Source organism: Dichotomopilus funicola (assembly GCF_033296635.1).
Source record: "Dichotomopilus funicola strain CBS 141.50 unplaced genomic scaffold C8A04scaffold_59, whole genome shotgun sequence".
Classification (NCBI taxonomy): Eukaryota; Fungi; Ascomycota; class Sordariomycetes; order Sordariales; family Chaetomiaceae; genus Dichotomopilus; species Dichotomopilus funicola.
This window is the reverse complement of record NW_026944080.1, coordinates 57,414-76,168: the sequence shown is the minus strand read 5'-3', so window position 1 is coordinate 76,168 and position 18,755 is coordinate 57,414. Positions and strand designations below refer to the sequence as shown.

The 18,755-nt window shown below is 54.9% G+C and overlaps 8 protein-coding genes across 8 annotated transcripts; 2 read left to right on the top strand and 6 right to left on the bottom strand.

Moving 5' to 3' along the window:
* Nucleotides 1-1,306: 1,306 nt before the first annotated feature.
* On the bottom strand, nucleotides 1,307-3,497 carry C8A04DRAFT_39124 (uncharacterized protein; the record flags this gene model as incomplete). The annotated part of the gene is made up of 6 exons (XM_062784471.1): nucleotides 1,307-1,714; nucleotides 1,784-2,118; nucleotides 2,200-3,017; nucleotides 3,082-3,183; nucleotides 3,245-3,393; nucleotides 3,447-3,497. 6 exons carry the CDS (start codon nucleotides 3,495-3,497, stop codon nucleotides 1,307-1,309), a joined length of 1,863 nt encoding a protein of 620 aa, XP_062634764.1.
* A 645-nt stretch (nucleotides 3,498-4,142) lies between these two features.
* C8A04DRAFT_14139 (uncharacterized protein) lies at nucleotides 4,143-5,216 on the bottom strand (the record flags this gene model as incomplete). The annotated part of the gene is made up of 2 exons (XM_062777979.1): nucleotides 4,143-4,749; nucleotides 4,816-5,216. The coding sequence occupies 2 exons, from the start codon at nucleotides 5,214-5,216 to the stop codon at nucleotides 4,143-4,145; spliced, it is 1,008 nt and encodes a 335-aa protein (XP_062634763.1).
* Nucleotides 5,217-5,396: 180 nt separating this feature from the next.
* C8A04DRAFT_14123 (uncharacterized protein) lies at nucleotides 5,397-6,135 on the bottom strand (the record flags this gene model as incomplete). Its single annotated transcript, XM_062777971.1, has 2 exons — nucleotides 5,397-5,847; nucleotides 5,909-6,135. The coding sequence occupies 2 exons, from the start codon at nucleotides 6,133-6,135 to the stop codon at nucleotides 5,397-5,399; spliced, it is 678 nt and encodes a 225-aa protein (XP_062634762.1).
* Nucleotides 6,136-6,752: 617 nt separating this feature from the next.
* Nucleotides 6,753-8,875, top strand: C8A04DRAFT_31020 (zinc finger protein zas1; the record flags this gene model as incomplete). Its single annotated transcript, XM_062781608.1, has 3 exons — nucleotides 6,753-8,059; nucleotides 8,156-8,457; nucleotides 8,520-8,875. The coding sequence occupies 3 exons, from the start codon at nucleotides 6,753-6,755 to the stop codon at nucleotides 8,873-8,875; spliced, it is 1,965 nt and encodes a 654-aa protein (XP_062634761.1).
* Nucleotides 8,876-9,247: 372 nt separating this feature from the next.
* On the bottom strand, nucleotides 9,248-11,014 carry C8A04DRAFT_31019 (major facilitator superfamily domain-containing protein; the record flags this gene model as incomplete). Its single annotated transcript, XM_062781607.1, has 3 exons — nucleotides 9,248-9,744; nucleotides 9,836-10,698; nucleotides 10,749-11,014. The coding sequence occupies 3 exons, from the start codon at nucleotides 11,012-11,014 to the stop codon at nucleotides 9,248-9,250; spliced, it is 1,626 nt and encodes a 541-aa protein (XP_062634760.1).
* Nucleotides 11,015-13,357: 2,343 nt separating this feature from the next.
* C8A04DRAFT_14111 (uncharacterized protein) lies at nucleotides 13,358-14,014 on the bottom strand (the record flags this gene model as incomplete). The annotated part of the gene is made up of 3 exons (XM_062777966.1): nucleotides 13,358-13,513; nucleotides 13,538-13,702; nucleotides 13,796-14,014. The coding sequence occupies 3 exons, from the start codon at nucleotides 14,012-14,014 to the stop codon at nucleotides 13,358-13,360; spliced, it is 540 nt and encodes a 179-aa protein (XP_062634759.1).
* A 919-nt stretch (nucleotides 14,015-14,933) lies between these two features.
* C8A04DRAFT_31017 (NADP-dependent oxidoreductase domain-containing protein) lies at nucleotides 14,934-15,996 on the top strand (the record flags this gene model as incomplete). Its single annotated transcript, XM_062781606.1, has 4 exons — nucleotides 14,934-15,005; nucleotides 15,067-15,077; nucleotides 15,140-15,197; nucleotides 15,256-15,996. The coding sequence occupies 4 exons, from the start codon at nucleotides 14,934-14,936 to the stop codon at nucleotides 15,994-15,996; spliced, it is 882 nt and encodes a 293-aa protein (XP_062634758.1).
* Nucleotides 15,997-16,143: 147 nt separating this feature from the next.
* Nucleotides 16,144-17,454, bottom strand: C8A04DRAFT_14110 (uncharacterized protein; the record flags this gene model as incomplete). The annotated part of the gene is made up of 3 exons (XM_062777965.1): nucleotides 16,144-16,372; nucleotides 16,502-17,159; nucleotides 17,235-17,454. The coding sequence occupies 3 exons, from the start codon at nucleotides 17,452-17,454 to the stop codon at nucleotides 16,144-16,146; spliced, it is 1,107 nt and encodes a 368-aa protein (XP_062634757.1).
* Nucleotides 17,455-18,755: the final 1,301 nt, after the last annotated feature.

The following is an 18,755-nucleotide window of genomic DNA, read 5'->3' as shown; positions in this document are numbered from 1 at the left end:
TGTTTGTTGCGCCGAGCTGAACGCCTCAAAAGTTGACGCGCCCAAGCACCACTGCAGGGTTCGGGAAAGCTAGAACGGATGACACGGAGGACGGGCCGCGATGGGGCTTCGAGGTTAGAATCCAGTCAAGGCTCAAGAAATCACCACGCAGCTCGAATCCGTGACATACAGTGCTCCCAACTCCCGAGCGCAGGGGTCTAGAGGTCCAGTACCTGACTCCAGGGGCTCGGCTTTTCTGAAACCCCCCATAACCCCCCTCAAATCAACCCCCACAACCAACAACGCCACGACAGTCCACCAACTCACAGCAGATGGATCTCCGCTCACTGCAACACCTCTAGAAAAACCTTCCTATTCGGGCCAACCCGCTAAACTCACTGGAGCGGCAACTGCCGGCGCTTTTGCCAAGAGCAAATCCCTTGGCGATAAACCAATCAAACGGTCTCCTTCCTGTGCGGTCTTCGCTTGTTTTTGCCGTGGCCGGCGAGTGCAGCTGTCAAAAAAGGCGGAATACACTGCTTCACAGGATCGGAGGAATAGGAAAATGGAGAGGAAACCGGGAAAGGGACCTTGAGGATATGCAGCCATTGCTAGCATGCATGATGCGCATGTGGGATCGTGGGCGGGACACCTCTGCATGCATGCATCGGCGCATCGTGCCAAGAAAGGAACTTGACAGAATGGGATACCGAGGGGAGGGGATAAAGAGGGCGGAGGTCGCCGTTCTTTGCATGCTCTTTCTGCTCGTAGCACAAGACGTGTCGTGTCGGTCGTTTTCTTCTCTGGGAAGGACCGTGGATGAGAGTACTCGGACGGCGCTGTGATTCAATGTCAAGGGAGATAAGTTTAGAACATCGGTGGTATGTGAAGAGTGCGCGTGGAGAAATCCACTGGGTGTTGAGCTTTTGCGAAGGCGTCGCTTCGAGCAGGCGGCTTACGTACAGCAGCTTGCTCGGTGTCTTATTTGGGAGTCGAGCCGGCATCGTTGGACGTTTCTCACTTGTCTAGAGGTTTTGCTCACCAAAGACAAGTCTATAGCGGCACGTTGCAGATCGGAGGTCTATTATACGCTGCTAATTATAACAGCTTTCCAAAGTGCTCTAGCATCGTGTAAAGTCATATTTCTTCCGCATTTATTTACTGTTGCTGACTTGTTGTCCCCCCTAAAGAAGCTAACGACGACGCAGCTCACGTCAAATAGAAAGACTTATTAATCAAGTTAAATGACAAAGCAAGCCAGTATACCGCGTCTATCCCGATTGTACTCCTCGCATACCCCTACAACATATCAATCACCCTTGTACATCTACTTCTCACCCTGCACCGCATCCTCACTCGGCCCTCCTCCGCCCACTTCCTCCGTACCCCCCGTCTCCTCCGTAGATACCTCCTTCTTCTTCCCACCCCACGGATTAATACTCTTCGGCATGGAAACACTAGGCATGCTCGGCATGCTCGGCATACTCGGTACCGGCACGTTCGGAATACTCGGTATCTTCCCACTGGGGAGATATGACCTGAGGCTTGTGCTTGTCTGCTGGGCTGCACCAAAGAGATATCGGAGGTAAGCCGTGCGTTGGGAGTTGTCATTGGATGTACTGGTGTTGGTGCTATCATCGGCTAAGTCCTTGTCGATGTTGTCCGGGAGCGGGACGAGAGATGCGGCGGCGGCTATGTCGATGGGGGATTCGTCGGGGATGTTATTGTCGTCGTTCTGGTGGCTGTTGTTGTTGTTGTTGTCTTCCCCGGCTTGGGTTTGAGCAGAACCCTGGGGTGTGTTCACGTCGGGCATGTCAACATCCGCCGAGCCCTCCTCATTACTCTTTGTCTTTGCCAAACTCTCCTCGGCCTTCTCAATCCCCTGCTCGCTATCAACCGCCTTCGCCAGCTCCTCCGTCTCAGCTGGTTCAGCAGGCGCGGGCGTCTGGAACCGGGGGTCGTCGTAGATAGGCGAGGTGTTGTTGAACCATTCGACCACACGCTGCGCGGCGTCGTTGGTCATGCGCTCGTAGTTTTTGTTTTGGGGGCGCTTGAAGAGGCCGGTGTGGGCTTGGATCTCGTCTTTGGCGTCCGACATGACGTGGCGGGTGAACAGTTTTGCCTCGGCGGCCAGTTCCGCTTCGTCTTTGTCTTTGTCTTGGTCTTGCTCTTCCTCTTCATCGTTCTCCTTCTCTTGCGCATCACCACCCTTTTCCCTACATGCCTTCTTCTTCTCCTCCTTATTTCCCGAAGGTACTGCGCAAAACGTCCGCTCAGGCACAAAATACCCCCCACTCCAATACCCATTCTCCCCCAGCGACGCATACACATCACAAACCCCGACCCCCCCTTGCAACGCCGCCAACCTCTCCAGCCGTCGATTCAGCTCATTCTGCTTCAACAACGCCCCCACAAACGTAAAATGATCCGCCAACCACGCAAAACTCTCTCCCACATTCCCCCGATTCACATAAGCTAGCCCCTGACCCAACGCATCCACACTCTGCTGATACCCAGCCACCACATCCTCGCGCGTCAAATTCCTCACACTCCTCACCCCTTCCACGATCTTCTTCCTATGCATAAACGCCGCCACGCCGCCCGCGGCAATCACACCCACGGTACCCGTGCGCATCGCCACCAACTGCCAGGCCTTCCATGCCGGGGAGCTGCGCTGTGATGCCTTCGCAATGCGCCCCGTAGCTGAGCCGATGGCACGGCGGGAAGCGAGACGGGATAGTGCGGCGGGCGTGGCGGCGGAGAGGGCGGTCATGAGGTTGAAGACGTTGCTGACTTTTTGGTAGTGGGAGAAGGCGCCGTAGACGAACATGGAGCGGGCGAGACCGTTGAGGGGGGTGTCGAAGGCGAGGATGCCTTGGATTAAGGGGAATATGGGGGGGTTTGTTACTGTTGACGGATCGCTTGTTGGCGGGTTTCCTGTTGATGTATGGGGAGCGGTAGAGGGAGAAGGAGAAGGGGGGTGGTTTTGATGGTGTTCGTCGAGGACGCGGAAGAGGGTGTCTGTTGCGACGAAGCCGCTGGTTTTTGTTAGACGAAAGTTCTGTGGGGGTGTGGTGACCAAGGGAGTCGGGGGAAACTCACCCCATGGAATGGGCGACCAACACGACGCCCACCTTGTGATCGTTAGGTGGCCATGGGTTGTCCAGATGGGCCTTGCGCAGGTCCATCACTCGCTCTTTCAGCCTGCTGTGTGTCAGCCATCCATCGTCGCTAGGATGGTAAGGGTGGAGAATAATTAACAAACCATTCCAGAAAAGCAGTGGTGCTCTGCGCGAGTTCGCCACGCGTCTCATATTGCGGATAAACTACCGACGTAACTTCATGGTTGGGCAGGTTGTTGGCGACGGTGTCTTTGAGGTGGGCCGGGAAGTCGCCAAAGGTAAAGTCGGTGCCCTGGCTTGTCAGTTACTAACAGTGAATTTTATGGCAAGTAGATTGATGCATACCTTGAACCCGTGGATAAACACCAAAAGAAGAACTCGTTTTTCCGAAGCCATGGTACCCGACGCGTAAAGTGAGACTGGGTCGTAGATTAAGTGACGATATTCCTGTGGTGTTGAGATTGACGTACAGCGATGCGCGTTGAACAAACAAAAATGGAATCCCGGCAACGGTCGCAACTTTTGGAATTGGCCTCTCGTCCTGAGTCGCGTTCGTCCTAAACGTCATCGCGAACGTCATCAAACCGGCAGCCAATCAGCAGTCGCCGGTCGTCCCAACAAAGTTGTACAAGTTTATGCGTGGTGAAAATCGCCACTTGAAATTCACATGTTCGGAATCAAAGATATGCCTTGAGAGCTGGCAGGCAGGTGGGGCGATAGACTTGCCGCTTTGGGACATATTTACCAGACTTCTATCGGCCGGACTCGGGCTCTAGACACGGCTGAGATAGCGTACGGGATATCAAAAAAGCTTTTTTAGTCATGTTAGATGAATAAATACGTTTAGGCTTACCAAATACTCAGACAACGCTATTAGACTCTGAAGGTTTGTTTGCAAACTCATCAGCCCGAAACTTGCCTCGAAACTCTGCTAAATCCGTGTGAGCATAACCTCCAGCTCCCTCAGCCGTCAGCGTGACAATAAACCCCAACTCACCCCGATCCTCATCGAGACGTTAAGCCTCCACCGCCATTCAACTTTCACATACAGTACCCATCACAAGTCCCCCTCAAAACAGCATCAACATACTGCAACCCATGCTCCTCCTCTCCCGCTGGCAACTGCTTCCCATCCCCATCATACCGCCATGCATTCCCAAGAAAAAGCCCAACCAACCTCGCCGTCTCAACCCTCTCCCTATCCCTATCCAACACATCCCCCATCGCCTCATACAACTCCTGATAAAACAACCCCCTCAGCTCCCGATGATTAGCATGATACACATGATCCGTCCGTCCGGTTTCTTTAACCCATTTCGGAATCCCGAGTATATTCTCCACCCCGCCGAGGGACATCCCAAAGGGTCTGATTTCCGCGTCGGCCCAGTCGCAGATACCAGTTAATTTTCCTGTGGCTGGGTCGGCGTGGATGTTGTTCTCGAGAAGGTCGATGTGGTTGGAGACTAGGGGCCAGTCTTCGGACAGGATGTCTGGGAGACGGGGGATGAGGCGGTTTAGGATGGGGTGGAAGCGTGCCGGGAAGCCTGAGGAGAGGTGGGAGAGTTGGGTGGTGTATTTGGTGAGGAGGAGATGGCGGTCTGGGAGGGGGGTTGTTTTTGGGGTGTTGTGCCATGGTGAGGCGAAGAAGCTGTGTTGGTGAGAGTTAGTTTTTTGACGGGGGGTTCCCTCACTCTCTTGATGTGTAATCACTAACCGAGCGAAATCCGAGATTGTCTGTAGTAGGAGTAAACAGCCATTCGCGTATAAACTGTCCCGGGCAAGATAAAACGAAACTCCGCCCACATTTCGCATCTTGTACACCCACAACCCCTTGAACCTCCCCAAGTCACTGTGACTCGGCATAAAGCCTTGATAAGCCTGTTCGACGTGTCTCAGAAACTCTAGGTCTAAACCGGCATTGGGTGCTCGAAATTGAATAACAAAGTTCCCAGTAACAACCGTGTAGCTGCTTCCTCCTTGGACCAGCGTCGGTGTACTCTTTTGTCCCGTGGCATGTTCCGCAAATTCGTCGCATTCTTGCTGTGTCGGACGGTCGTCGGGAGAGAAGAATTGGGATATCTGGTATGCTCTGAGACGAGCCATAGAGTTGTCCATTTTTAAAGTGAGCCAGTTCGTGAATTGCGGGGATTGTGTGTTGAAACGGCGTTGTTTCTAACACCTTGTCACCCCACGATTTAATTGCTGTAAGACTGTGGGACATACTGTGTGAAATGTACTTAAATGTATGCAGGACTTAGATAATAGGGTTAGGGTTCCCATCCAACTCACTTACACCTACTTCCGATACCACATCCTCGTGACCTTCGACCTCCTAATCTTCCTCTGCAACTGAAAAATCGCATACTGCAACGCCTCCGCAGTCGGCGGACACCCGGGCACAAACACATCCACAGGCACCAACCGATCGACCCCCCTGACCACCGAATAACTATAATGATAATACCCGCCCCCATTCGCACAACTCCCCATACTAATCACCCACCTCGGCTCCGGCATCTGATCATAACACACCCGTAGCGCGGGGCCCATCTTGTTGGTTACTGTCCCCGCGACGATCATGACGTCGGCTTGACGCGGCGAGGCGCGGAAGATGATGCCGTGGCGGTCGTTGTCGTAGCGTGGCATGGAGAGGTGCATCATTTCGATGGCGCAGCAGGCGAGGCCGAAGGAGAGAGGCCAGAGGGAGCCTTGGCGGGCCCAGTTGGCTAGGGCGTCGGCGGTGGTTCTTGGAAATGTCAGCAGGGTGTTTATTGCTATGAACAAGAAATAAAGTCGGTTGGTCTTACAGGGCATATTCGACGAGAGATGTGGGTTTGCTGTCGCTGGCGAGGGCTACTTCGGTTCGTGAACGAGGAGGGCGGGAAGGAGGGAGTTGACGAGGGGGTAGTTTGTGAGCGACCAAGGCTGGCTGTTCGGTGCTGTAACTCCTGAGAAAGATAGCAGTCGTTACGCCCGCTATACGACGGTTCAATCCTCGTGGTACTCTGCGGAGGGTGATGATAGAGGGACGCATGGCTGTATCCGATGACTTGCTGTGGTTGAATACGGCGATTGCATCAACGGAGGACAAAAAAAGAGAAGTAAAGTATCACCCAACACTGTCCCTCAAACCTAGAGGGAGTGACGGCCCCGAAACCAACTCGGCCATGTGCCAATACCGAGACCGCACCGTACTCTCCTGCTAACATACGCCATACAATACCGTGCGAATACCACATCGTTCTTGACTTACACCCCGAGCCGGCCGACGCAACCCGGCACACGGACCACATCCAGCCAATAAAACCCACCTCTGCCCTCGGCTTTCACCCACTTTTCGGTTTCAACCCACCTCCCCCAAACTCTCACTCTCTCAGTCTCTCCCCCGGAAGACGGGTGCACAACGATGCCAATACCTGACGTCCCTGGTTTTATGTGTGCTACCTGCGGCAAGCAGTACCGGCACAGTACCCATTTGCGCCGGCATGAAGTGACACGTTAGTGACCTCCAGCAAATTACCCCTGAACCCTCTAAAAAAAAGGATGGTGCAGATGTCCGGCGTGAAGAATTTGCCTGCCAGTATTGTGGGAAGAAATTTGGGAGGCGGTAAGCTTTATTTTTTCTCTCCTCGACTTCTACCGCCTCACTCCATGTTCTTCTTTTACTTCCCACGGATCCCCCCTAACACCCGCAGGGACGTCTGGCGCAAACACTACGCGAGCTGCCCACAGAACAACAACCATGACGAACCTCCCCCGGCGCGCCGCGGGAAGCAGGCCAAGGCCTGCGATGCCTGTTTCCGCAGCAAACTGGCCTGTGGTGGCAATGCACCGTGTGGAAGGTGTAGTTCCCGAGGGGCAGCGTGTACTTATACCCGGCTGCAGCACGAGCTACACGACAAGACGCCATCACTGTCCCCTGATACGGCTAGCGTTATCGGGTCTCAGGCCCCGGCATTGTCATCACCGTCATCACCGTCATCGCCGCTCACAAAGGAAGCTGCAGCCAAAACCCCGATCTCCTTTCTTCTCAGTCTGACCAACCCCAAAGCGGAATCACTCCTCGACGTCTTCTTCACCGAGCCCCAGCCGGATGACGACAATGACGACCCAAGCACAGAACTTCAACCCGAACTCCTGAATCCTACCGATCAGTACTCCCAGCCATTTACTGCCGCTGATACTATGTTCCTCCCCTGGCTTTTAGACCACGACCTATTTCCCGAGCCATCAGTCATCCCAAGCGAAGATACCCTTGGACAACTACCAAATACACCGGAAGAGGAAATCGACCCCCCTCTCAAACCCCTCCTCACCTCCATCCAATCCACATACAACCACCCACGCCTCCCCTCACCCTCCCAAATCTTCACCACCCCCAACCGCATCCTCTTCATCCGCAGCTACTTCCAGCACACCCACCCACACATGCCGCTCATCCACCGCGGCAGCTTAGATGCCGAAGAAGGCGGGTCCACGCCGGTGTTGGTGTTGGCTGTGGCGTTGGCTGGTGCGTTGTATGCCCCGCCACGGGACTGTGTTATTGCGGGCAGGGCGTGGTATAAAGCGGTGGAGGAGTGGGTTTTTGAACGGTTGGGGGGGTTGGTTGAGGATTTCAGGTGGTCTTCTGTATCAATGGGGAGTTCGATACCTGGAATGGGTAAAGGGGGGAGGAATCTGGAAGGAAAAAGAACTGGGAAAGAAGATGACGACAGCAAAGCACAGCGCGCGCTGGAAAAGGAAACCTACGAAACCTTACAAGCGGCTATCTTGATCACCGGTGCGCAGTTCTTGATGAACAACCCGGCATTCCGCAGCAAGCACTGGACGATGCGTCGGCCGATGCTGGTGGAGGCGGTGCGTAAGCTTGGGCTGATGGGGGCACGGCACACGCAGGATGTAAATGAGCATCGGGAACTGGATTGGGAGCGGTGGGTGTGGGAGGAGACGCGGGTGCGGTGAGTCTTTCTCCTCGTATTTACATAACCAACTGCTACTGTTCTCCGAGTACTTCCGGCTTTTCCTTTTCAGAGAGAGTTAGCTGACAAGTCCAGCCTCGCAACATGGACCTTCCTCGGCGATTGGCAACAAGCCGGCGTGTTCCACGTCCCCGGCTGTTCGGCCATCTACGAAATGACCGGCGACATGCCCTCGTTACCCGCGCTCTGGGACGCTAAGTTGGCAGACGAGTTCCACCGTGCTGTCATCCACATACGCACACAGCAGCCCGGGTGCTGGAAACGTACCGCTTCGCTGCGAACATGCATGGATGCGCTGCTGGGGGAGAATTGGAAGGGCGTGGGGGGGTTCCCGTTGAAGGGGTTGTCGTTGTTGGATTTGCATATTTTGATCTCGAGTACGTACCTCAACCGACTCCTTTTTTCCACTCCCCCAGATGATTACTAAGATGCACCCCAGCCCTCCACACCCAAATAGCAACAGCCCACCACTCTCTCCTCCTCCCACTCCCATCCATCATCCCTCTCCTCCGCCGAGCCACCCTCCGCTGGCAAGTCCTCTGGGAAACCACCCTAGGCCCTCTCACCGCCGACGAGGTCCGCGCAAGCGGGTTTGTACGGCACGGCGGTGAGTATTGCTGGTTAGCGAGGGGGTTGTTGAGTCGAGCAGAGAGGTATGTGAGGGGAAGTGAGAAGGGGAAAGTGAGAGGAATGGTGGGGGAAGGGTATTTTGAGAGGTTGGGACATGAGACGCCGAGGGAGTTGCATGAGATGTTGAGGGGGTTGAGGGGGGAGGGTAATCTTACGAGGGAATAACAGGTGATGCGAAGGACATGTCAAGGTTAAATGGATGGAAAGGGTGGATTCCCATCTCGCAACTCAACCGTATTGAAAGCCATAGGGCTAGGAATTGGATGTGAAATAATATACAAAGTCAGTTACAGGCATCGCCCAGCATGAACGTTCAATACTGGCCCCTGTTTATCCGGTGAGGAAATAGGCACGATGAACTCAACATACACCCACTAATCATGGCCCGAGATACCGTGAATCTCCAAAATTACTGTCAAAATATCTACACTTTTAAAACGCCCTTTTGTTTATACACTCCCATAAAACGCCCCGTTACGCCGTCGCCAGTCATTAACACCAGTCATCAACATCAATCCTCCCTCATCCTCATTACCCTCACGCCTCCCGGCTATACTTGGATTTCCTCCTCCAAACCTCCCCATACCGAAACATCAACATCGGAATGGGCGCCAACACCAAACTCAACCCAGCCAACACCATAAACCCCCACCCAAACCCCAACCTCTCCACCAACGGCGCCGTAGCCAACGGCAAAAAGGTACTCATCAAACACCGCGTCACAATGATCCCCGTCATAGCCGAAGCTGAAAACAACCCAAACGCGTCCACCACATACGCCATAACGGGGATCATGGCCAGCATCAGGGAGGTGCCCATGGCGCAGACGGAGAAGAGTAACACCAAGAGGGGGAGGCGGAGTTGGGCGGCCCAGCCGTAGGACGCGACGGTGAGGGGCAGGCAGAGGGCGCCGATGATGGAGAGGGGGAGGCGGAACTCGGGTTTGCCGATGCCTTTGTGGAGGAAGCGCATGCGCATGTAGATGCGGTCGAGCGTGCGGTTGCAGATGACGACTGAGATTGTTGAGCCGACGGCTAGAAATTAAGGATCAGGTTAGTTACCTAATCAGGGATGGGAATCGAGTGGTAAAGAAAGAAGAAAGAAAGCGAAAAAAAAAAGACTTACAGAAAACGGTAAAGCATGACCCCGCTGCGACCGGAGAAAGCTGGTACAGATCGATGAGAATGTCCGAGATGGTCGTGCTGTAGATGTAGAAAAAGGTAAATACCACCGAGCTGAACAAGCTCATCGCCATCAACACGCCACTCCCCCACAACACAATCACCGGCCGCATCACGGCATCCCTCAACTTCCTCCACTCCGACACACCACCTCCTCCAAGCGCCGCTGCCGATGCACCCAACTGACTCTCCTCGGCCTCATCAAACGCCGTCTTGTATACCCTCCCCTTGCCATCCTCACGCGCTTCACCCGCCATCAACTTCCTGACCCTCTTCCTCAAAATAGCAACCTTATACGTCTCCCGAAACCCAACCAAAAACAACCCCTCACAAACCGACGCCAACCCCACGGCCATCCACACCACCGTCCTCCACCCACACCGTTCCGCCACCGCACTCCCAATCATCGGCCCAAAAGCACCCCCCACTAACGGCGCCAAAAACAACAAACTCAACGCTGCGCCCCGCTCCTCCCGCGCAAACATATCCCCCACCACCGCCGGGTTGAGCACATTCACAGCCACCGCTAACCCATTCAACATCCGCGCCGTGACGAACTGCGGGACGGTTGAGCTGGTGGCTGCGAGGATACCGGCGAGGATGAAGACGAGGTTGGCGGCGTTGAGGACCGGGTAGCGGCCGAGCATTTCGGAGAGGGGCGCGATGAGGAGGGGGCCGGCGGCTTCGCCTAGTTCCCAGATGGTTACGAGGAGGACGGAGGCGGATTTGGAGGGGGCGGTGTCCGGGGGGGAGAGGTCGGAGACGATGGTGCTGGCTAGGGGGACGACGCAGATGCAGGTCATCGTGCTGGGGGTTGTCAGTGAACCAGTTCAAGGTCTGAATGGTAGATAACGTACACGGTGAACGCCATGAGAGCTAGCATGCCCACGACGGCCCATTTGAACGGCGCCGGCCAGTCAATTGGGTTCTCTGGGTCGCCGGCGGGGTCGAAATCGACAATGGTTGTTTGGCCCGTGGTGAGAAGACCGCCGGTGGCTGTGGCAGCTGCTCCGCTGAGTTCTGGGTCGGGGATGACTTCGACTACCGGCTCGGTGTAGACTTGATGTCCTTCATTGGTGACGCTCCGCAGCAGGGGCTGCGTCTCGTCTGTTGGTACGGTCATGATGTGGTGTATATGGCTGAATATCCTCCTAAGATTGAACTCAACAGTCAAGTGCCGTTTCCACACTCTCCCGGAAGTATCCCCAGGTTGTGAGACCTCGAGGTCAATACACAGCTTACAAGGTGCCAGGGGGGAAGTTAAAAGTAAAAACGAAGCAAAAAAACAACACGAAAACCCCGACTTTCAGAAACCCAAACTGAAGAAAAACAACAGCTGGCAACCCAAGAGGGGATATACCCAATATTTCTTCACCGTCCCGCGGGGAGCGAGCTCCCAGCACTCCACTCCACCCACCAGCAGCGCCCTGCAGGATCTCCGGTGTGATGGATTGCTGCTCGCTTGCCTCCATGGGAGGATCAGTGCCGTGCATTCGCTTCCGGGGGGCGGATTATGGTTACAATCTGTTGACATGACCAGGGGGGTTGTCCTCTGCACATTGTTCATCACCGGGCCGGACGTTGGCACTGTGTTTGCAGTCAAACGGCTGCTGAGTCCGGGGATATTTTCAGCGCCATTTCAGGGGGTGTTTGGTGCGGCATCACGTGTCACATCCAAATTCCAGCGGTCGCTCCTTCTGAAAGCTCAAGCTCCCAGTCAGTCAGACACACTGTCATTCACACCGTATACACTCCCATAAAAAAAATCCGAGCCGGCGGAACCACACCCGAAAACTCCACTCACCCCACCTGCAGCCGCCTGGAAAAAAACTACATTTGGTGGATACATTCTGCCCCGCTTCAGCGCCCTTCTTGTCAAAAAACTTGTCAAAACCTTGTCAACGCTATCTAGGCTTGCTAGGCTCGGCGTGGGCGTTGGATCGTGAGATCTTCAGTTTGCCGCCTTTCGGATAACAGCGGCATTGGAAATCCGGTTCTACAAGTGCATTGGGGGGCATCGCGGGGGTGGTGGCGAAATGTCACTGTTTTCAAGGCGAACTCAAGGACAAGTTAATTTTTTGCTTGCTGCGTGCCCTGACAGTGTTGCAGGCGCCTGGCCGGCCGGAACCCAGCACTCTTCCCATCTTCACATGCCATTGGCCAACCCAGCACATTCACCGGCCGGCCGGCCGGCTGGCAGGCAAAAATCACAGGCCTAGCAGACGTGAACGGCAGGTTTGCTCCTCCCAGCAAAAGCTGCAAGCTGCAGCCAATCGGCTCGGGGCGCACGGGAAAGGGGAGTGGATTTCGTCCTTTGGATCACATTTATTGAGATGGAGGGAGGGGCAATGAACGACCCGTCGCGGTGTGTCACATCGCTGCGGCTTACGCATACAAACTCGCAGGTGCGGGTGTGATGAGTTGATGAGATCCGATTGCGATGACTGTCCTTGCAGGAGGAAGGAATTTGGGGGGCAGCCGGCGGCGGACGGTGGGCAGACGCTCGAAGCGCGCTAACTTTACGGAGTACACCCAGTTCTGTTCTGCGATGGAATCGGATTTTCTACAAACACTAGTGTCGGCAGGCAGGGGACGGACGGATCACGCATCCGTTAGGGTGGTTCGTCGTGTTGGTGAAGGATCTCGACCCCAGCAGCACAATTGGATAACGGAAGTCCTGCGTTCGAGAACATGTCCATATCGGGACCTCTTGCCAGGGGCGAGTGCCTGGATGCCGAACCGCTTCCGTGACGGTGTGAGGAGATCTTTTGTGGAATACGGATAATAAATAAATAGTTACGGGACACACGGCCAGCAAAGCAGGTCCGTTAACTTGTGTCTGTGGCGCACTCGCACCAACGGCAAACCTAGCATGGTCTCACATCACACATCACGAACGTGGCAAGGGCTGTTTGTGTCTCGGCAGAGGGGAACATGAATCGCCTGCGAATGGACGGGATCAGCCTTGACAGCGTATGTACAATCAGGAATTTCAAGAAACCCGAAGAATATCGAAAGGCAGCCTGAAGATGATGTGCTGGGTAGAAGAGCTCGTCACAGAAAGGGCGTAGAGCAGTGGACATGAGAACGACATCGAAGAGAAGGCGACGGGGACAGTCAGACTGCGGGTGGTTTCCGGGCCGTTGCCAAGTAAGCTTAAGTTAAACATCTCGCCAGAGCGGCACCGCTAGAACCGAGCGTCCCCGCAATCGTTCAACCCATGGTTTATTACCCAATAAATTGAAACAGCGTAGCATCAACTTCTAAATCGGTCTTCGGCCGTGTGTCTTTTGTTTCCTTGGGACGACTTCTATTATCCCTGTCGTCGTTTTTGGCTCCCATTTAGATTATCGATCGATGATAATCTGTACTTCAAATGCCCGGTGAACCTGGCCCCGCGCTCAGTTTCATCCCATAAATCGGCCACGTCCAACCACCAATTCATCGTTCCCGTTCCCGTTCCATATCAAAACTTGCCGTTCGCGAAATCCAACACGATCGTCTCCTCCACAATCTCCGCAATCTCCTCCTTGAACGCCTGATGCGCCGGGTCGTGTTCGACGTAGTAATTCCTGTCGTCGGGGCTCGCAAATTCAACCACAAACGCATGTGTTGCACCGTGCTAGAAATGGTAAATAAGCAACACTGAACCACCAGAGGGCGACGGCCTAAAGAAGGATGCCATGGGGATGGGGCGCACCTGAAGTTTCTCGTTCGAATTGTCCCTCCCGCCCGCGATACTCTTGATGTATGGATAGTTCGAATTCTGCGCGAGACAATCCTCCCGGAGTGACATCATTTTGGCGCACGCCTACGGACAAAGGGGTCAGTTAGTCAACCCACCACACCACCCAACAAACCACCAACATCCGGCCAGGAGTCCAGGACGGGTCAATCAACATACAGCCTCGACCGCAGCAGGGTCGGCATCACTCTTGAATTGAAACATCACCACGTGTGTCACTGCCCCTGGGGTGCCGCCAGGAGCCCAGGTGGCCACTGCTGAATCCATCGAAGACGACGCAAAGCCGATGGGGTCGAAGAAGAGAAAAAGCGTCAGCAACGTGACCGTCGCGATGGCGATGCGCCAGGCGTGGGGCCGAGCGCCCGAGATGTCGACCATTGCGAATTACTCTAATTAGTTGTTGGCGCCTTTATCGGTGCCAATTGCAGAGGATACTTGGCGAGATAGTCGTAGCAAGTGAAGCCAAGGGGAAATCGATCATGGACCCCTCAAACCCCAAGTTGTTGAAAAAGGGTCTAGAAAATGTGGCCGAGGGTGAGACCAGAGAGGGTGCTCCTGGTCAAAAGGAAAGCTGATCATGCTCTCTCTTGCTTAGTTTGTCTAGTACGCACGTGATTGAGCGGCCGCCCCCAAATTTGGCCCGCGGGCTCCTTCCCAGCTTGGGCTTATTCCGCATTATGCGCATTTCAACATGTGCTTTTTTGCCGTCCATGCTCGCTTCGCTCAACTCCTTTTAAGTACGGGTCTAGCCCCTCTGTCGCTCTCCGGTCTGCGCGTGTTATCCCCCGACTTGTGTTCAGTGCTACCCGAGTTACGGTCGTACAAAAGCCCCGGAACCACTTTCTTCCAACCATTCCGGCCCCTAATTATTAATTAAGTATCCCTGCCTGCGGTCTCCCACCGACAAACACACTGCGGGGGAGCGAGCGAGCCATTCATGGTTCACCAGCCGCCACGAAATCTCCGCTGGGCTTTACTATGTGCAGAGTAGCAGCTGATGCGCGTCATGGCCACAGTGCACTATGTAGGGAAATCGGGACGGTCGGGATCGGGCAGAGCTGGGTGGACCCAGTTTAGTCGGCGTTTAGAGCGATGATGATGCGTCGAACAATAGCTCGACAACAATGGCTTGTTTCCAGCAGCAGTCAACGCCAGTACAAATACACGAGGCGTATCCGTCTACTCTTGCATTCCAAGTCGTAAACTCATTGATTTCTCAACCGAACAGCACAACCTGAACCTGCCTTGGCCCCTCAATTCAACCTACCTAATCAAATCAAACCTCAACATTCTCAATATGGCCCCTCTTAATATCAACAGCACCTTCAAACTTCCCAGCGGCTATTTAATGCCACGGTTGGGATTCGGGGTATGCCAAACCTCCTTTCAGTGACTGTTCGGCCTGCGCTAACCAGAAGTTCCTATTCTAGGTGTATCAAACGTTTGTCACACTTGGCTCTTGTGCCATTACCCATGACTAGGAACTCAACTAATCCCCCATAGACCTCCCAAGGAAACCGCTCGTTGTGTCACAGAAGCCTTTGCAGCAGGCTATCGCCATGTAAGCTTCCCGATCAAACCCCGCTTCGCAGCAAATCCAGCTCACTCACACCCTTCAGGTCGACTCAGCAGCCGCCTACCGCAACGAAGCCCCCTGCGGCGAAGCCATCCGCGCAGCCTCCCCCTCCATCCCGCGCGACCAAATCTTCTTCACCTCCAAGATCCCGCCTCAAAAAATGGGCTACCAAGCCACCGCGTCCCAGGTCGACGAGTCCCTCGCCAAGTCCGGGCTGGACTACATCGACCTGATCCTGATCCACGCGCCGTTTGGCGGATCCGCGCAGCGGAAAGGGTCCTGGAAAGCGCTTGTTGAGGCTGTGGAGGCGGGCAAGGTGCGCAGTATTGGGGTGAGTAATTACGGGGTGCATCATCTTGATGAGCTAGAACGGCATATTGCTGAGTTGGAGGAGGAAAGAGGTGGGAAGGGGAAGGGGGGCGTGGTTAGTGTGGGGCAGTGGGAGATTCATCCGTTTTGTCGGAGGCAGGATATTATTGATTGGTGTACGCAACGTGGGGTGGTTGTGCAGGCGTATTGTCCGCTGGTGCAGGGCGAGCGGTGGGGTGAGCCTGGGCTGAAGAAGCTGGCGGCCAAGTATGGGAAGAGTGAGGCGCAGGTGTTGATTCGGTGGAGTTTGGATAAGGGGCTGGTGCCGCTGCCGAAGAGTGTGACGCCGGCGAGGATTGTGGAGAATGCGGATGTGTTTGATTTTGAGTTGAGTGAGGAGGAGGTGGCAGGGCTTGAAACGGGGGAGTACACGCCGTGTACCTGGGATCCGACGGTGTCGCCGCTGGATGAGTGAACTGAAATGTGCTTCAAGTCCTTAGAATACATACACTACGATGTTTGATTGAATCGTTGCGTGCTGAAAGTATCGTCAATTTAACCCACCGAGACAAGGCGGCCTCGGTTCTGTACTAGACTACCAAGACTACACTTACACCGACCATCATAGGGCTTCATTACCCTCGAAAAGCTTCAACCCGCCCAAGTGCTCCCACCCTACCTCCTCCTCCCCAAGTTTCAAGACGATGTCCAAAGCCTTTGTTGAACCCTCCACTTCGGGCTTCACGGCCCCGGCAAAGAACGCCACGGCCAGCACCACCCACTTCAACGCATCTTCCGCCGACTTACTTCCTGGCGGCTGGCGAAACTCGACAGTGTTTGGGATACCGGGGCTGATTACGTCGATGCCGAGTTCGATATCGCCGCGGAGAACATGTTTCGGTCCAGATGCCTCCCTCCACGCAGCCCCGGATTCGGATGGAGAGTCCGACAACGACGGCGACGAAGGAGGCGACGACGACGACTCCGCGGTGGACGCCAAAGCCTGCTTAGCAGCCACGGACAGCAGCCCCGAAAAGTCCCACTTATACGTCTTGCCACGGACAAAATGCGCCCCCAAATGGCCACAGCACAATGCCATACGCGAGTCCCTCGAAACCATGTTTACGGCCATAACCACTTTAGCCAGACGCACTAGATCTTCCGACCCCCCGGGATAGATCCCGCAAGTCGGTTGAGCCCCAGAAGTAGGACCAGCCCCTGCAGTATCTATCACAACCACGCCAACACCAACAACGCCACCGTCGCCACGGCCCATAGCCATATCAATCCTGTTCATCGCACAGCAGGTTTCCAGCTCGTGCAACACCGGATTGGCCCCCGGCGCCCGGTTAGACTGCGCCCAATATGTCGTCCTACCGCTGCCCAGCTCCCTAAGGATTAATGAGTCGAGTGCCAATTCATAGTACAGCGTGGCTTTGGCGAGCCGGGCTGCTTCTTCCGCGGACAGTGGTGGGTCACGCGAGAGATGGATGTGGGAGGAGGCGCGGTCGGTGGGGATAAGAGAGATGTCGTTCGGGCAGGAGTTAAGGAGATCGAAGATGGTTACGAGGGTGTTGTGGAAAGTGGATATTTCCGAAGTGGTGTAGATAGGAGAGACGAGTTCGACGCCGTAATGGTCTGGGTGGATTTCGATGTTAGGTTATTGACGGGGGGAAGTAACAAGAGGGGCCATGATTAAAGAGAGGGCCTCACATGGATTATGATCCTTGACCGTAATCTCATGAACGATGGACCACTCGGCGTAGGTGTGGTCGTCGCCGACGTGGTTGGGGACGCCAGCAGCTATCAGTTTCTCACTGAGATCGCGCGCGAGGGAGTCCCAGGAATTGTGTTTATTCGCGGTGCTAGCAAGGAGCAGTTCGAGCTCGATGCCAAAGCGTATGACAGGGCTAGAGCTAGAGCTAGAGCCCATAGTAGCGAGTGGAAATAGAGATAAATTGGTGAGATAATCCATTGTTCCTATAACAACCGCAAGCTGTGGATATGGGTGTCAACACTCGGAGCGTGTGGGAGGTACGTCGTCCTTTAAAGCATGAATCACTCCATTTAGTTGATTCCCATATTCTGGAATGGTCATGATCAGACCAGGTGATGAACCCCAGGGTGGCCTCCCTCGACAAAGATGGACCATCTTCGTCTTTGCCGTTGCTGTCACGCAACCCCAACCGCTCTGTCGTGTGACTCTCCACCACGCTCGAAACGCCTTAGAGAGCCGCCCGCCACAACACGGCAGCCTTTGATCCTGGTATCATCTGATTCCGGCCCTTGGGTTGCGGCACGCGAGGGCGGGAGTGAGAAAGGGTGTACAATCACGCCTGCCAGTTTCCCCATCACCCCATGTTAGGAGTTCAGTCTCAAGTATCTCGACTTCCCCAGAATCACTGGTCAACGAGAGCTTGTCGATGGGGCCGCGATGGGGCCGCCTGCGGACACCAGCCCGTTTTGCTTCCGGCGGAACTGACCTGGTCCTTGTTGCCCAGCGCTGAAAGCGCCAATACCTAAATAGGGCGGCCGCTCGTAGACCTCATTGTTTCACTCCAACCGCGTTAGTTAGCCGAGTCTTGTCAGGCGCGTACCAAGGACTAGGCTGGTTGGGCCAAACTCAACGTTCCGTGCCGTATCTTGAACTTCACAAACGTCTATCACCTATTCAGCCTTACCTGAGCCATCCATGGAAGTAGCGCGGCTAACTCGAGAGGAAACAGGCGGGCCAGCAGCTGGGTAATGCAAGGCTATCAAACAAGACATGGCCGCCGTTCGGGCCGCATCCAAGTAACGCCGAGACACGCGAAATCGAACCCCAGAGCCCAGACCGGAAATCCATAACCAGTGGCAGCGCGGGGGTGGGAAACTAGAACATCACATGGGATCTCCGTGGCCATGCTGAACGGCTACGACGTGGTGACCGGTCCTGTTTCAAATCGTGTTTGTCCGAGATAAATCTCCTAAACGCGCCCAAGGCGGCAACGGAGACGGTGCGTAGTTGGCTGTGAAAGGGTGGCAGCCCGTTGGGGCCACACTGTGTTAGTGAGATGGCCGAGGACCATCGTAAGCGCCGAGGTGAGGTGTGATCGTGGTGCTGAGCCTCAAAGTGGCACCCCAAGAACCTGGAGGCCGATCAATGAATGGTGTGGCAGATGCGGTTAGGTAAGGCCGGAATAGAGATTGGACGGGTGGGGAGTGGGAGAAGAGAACCGAACCGGGCATTCCATG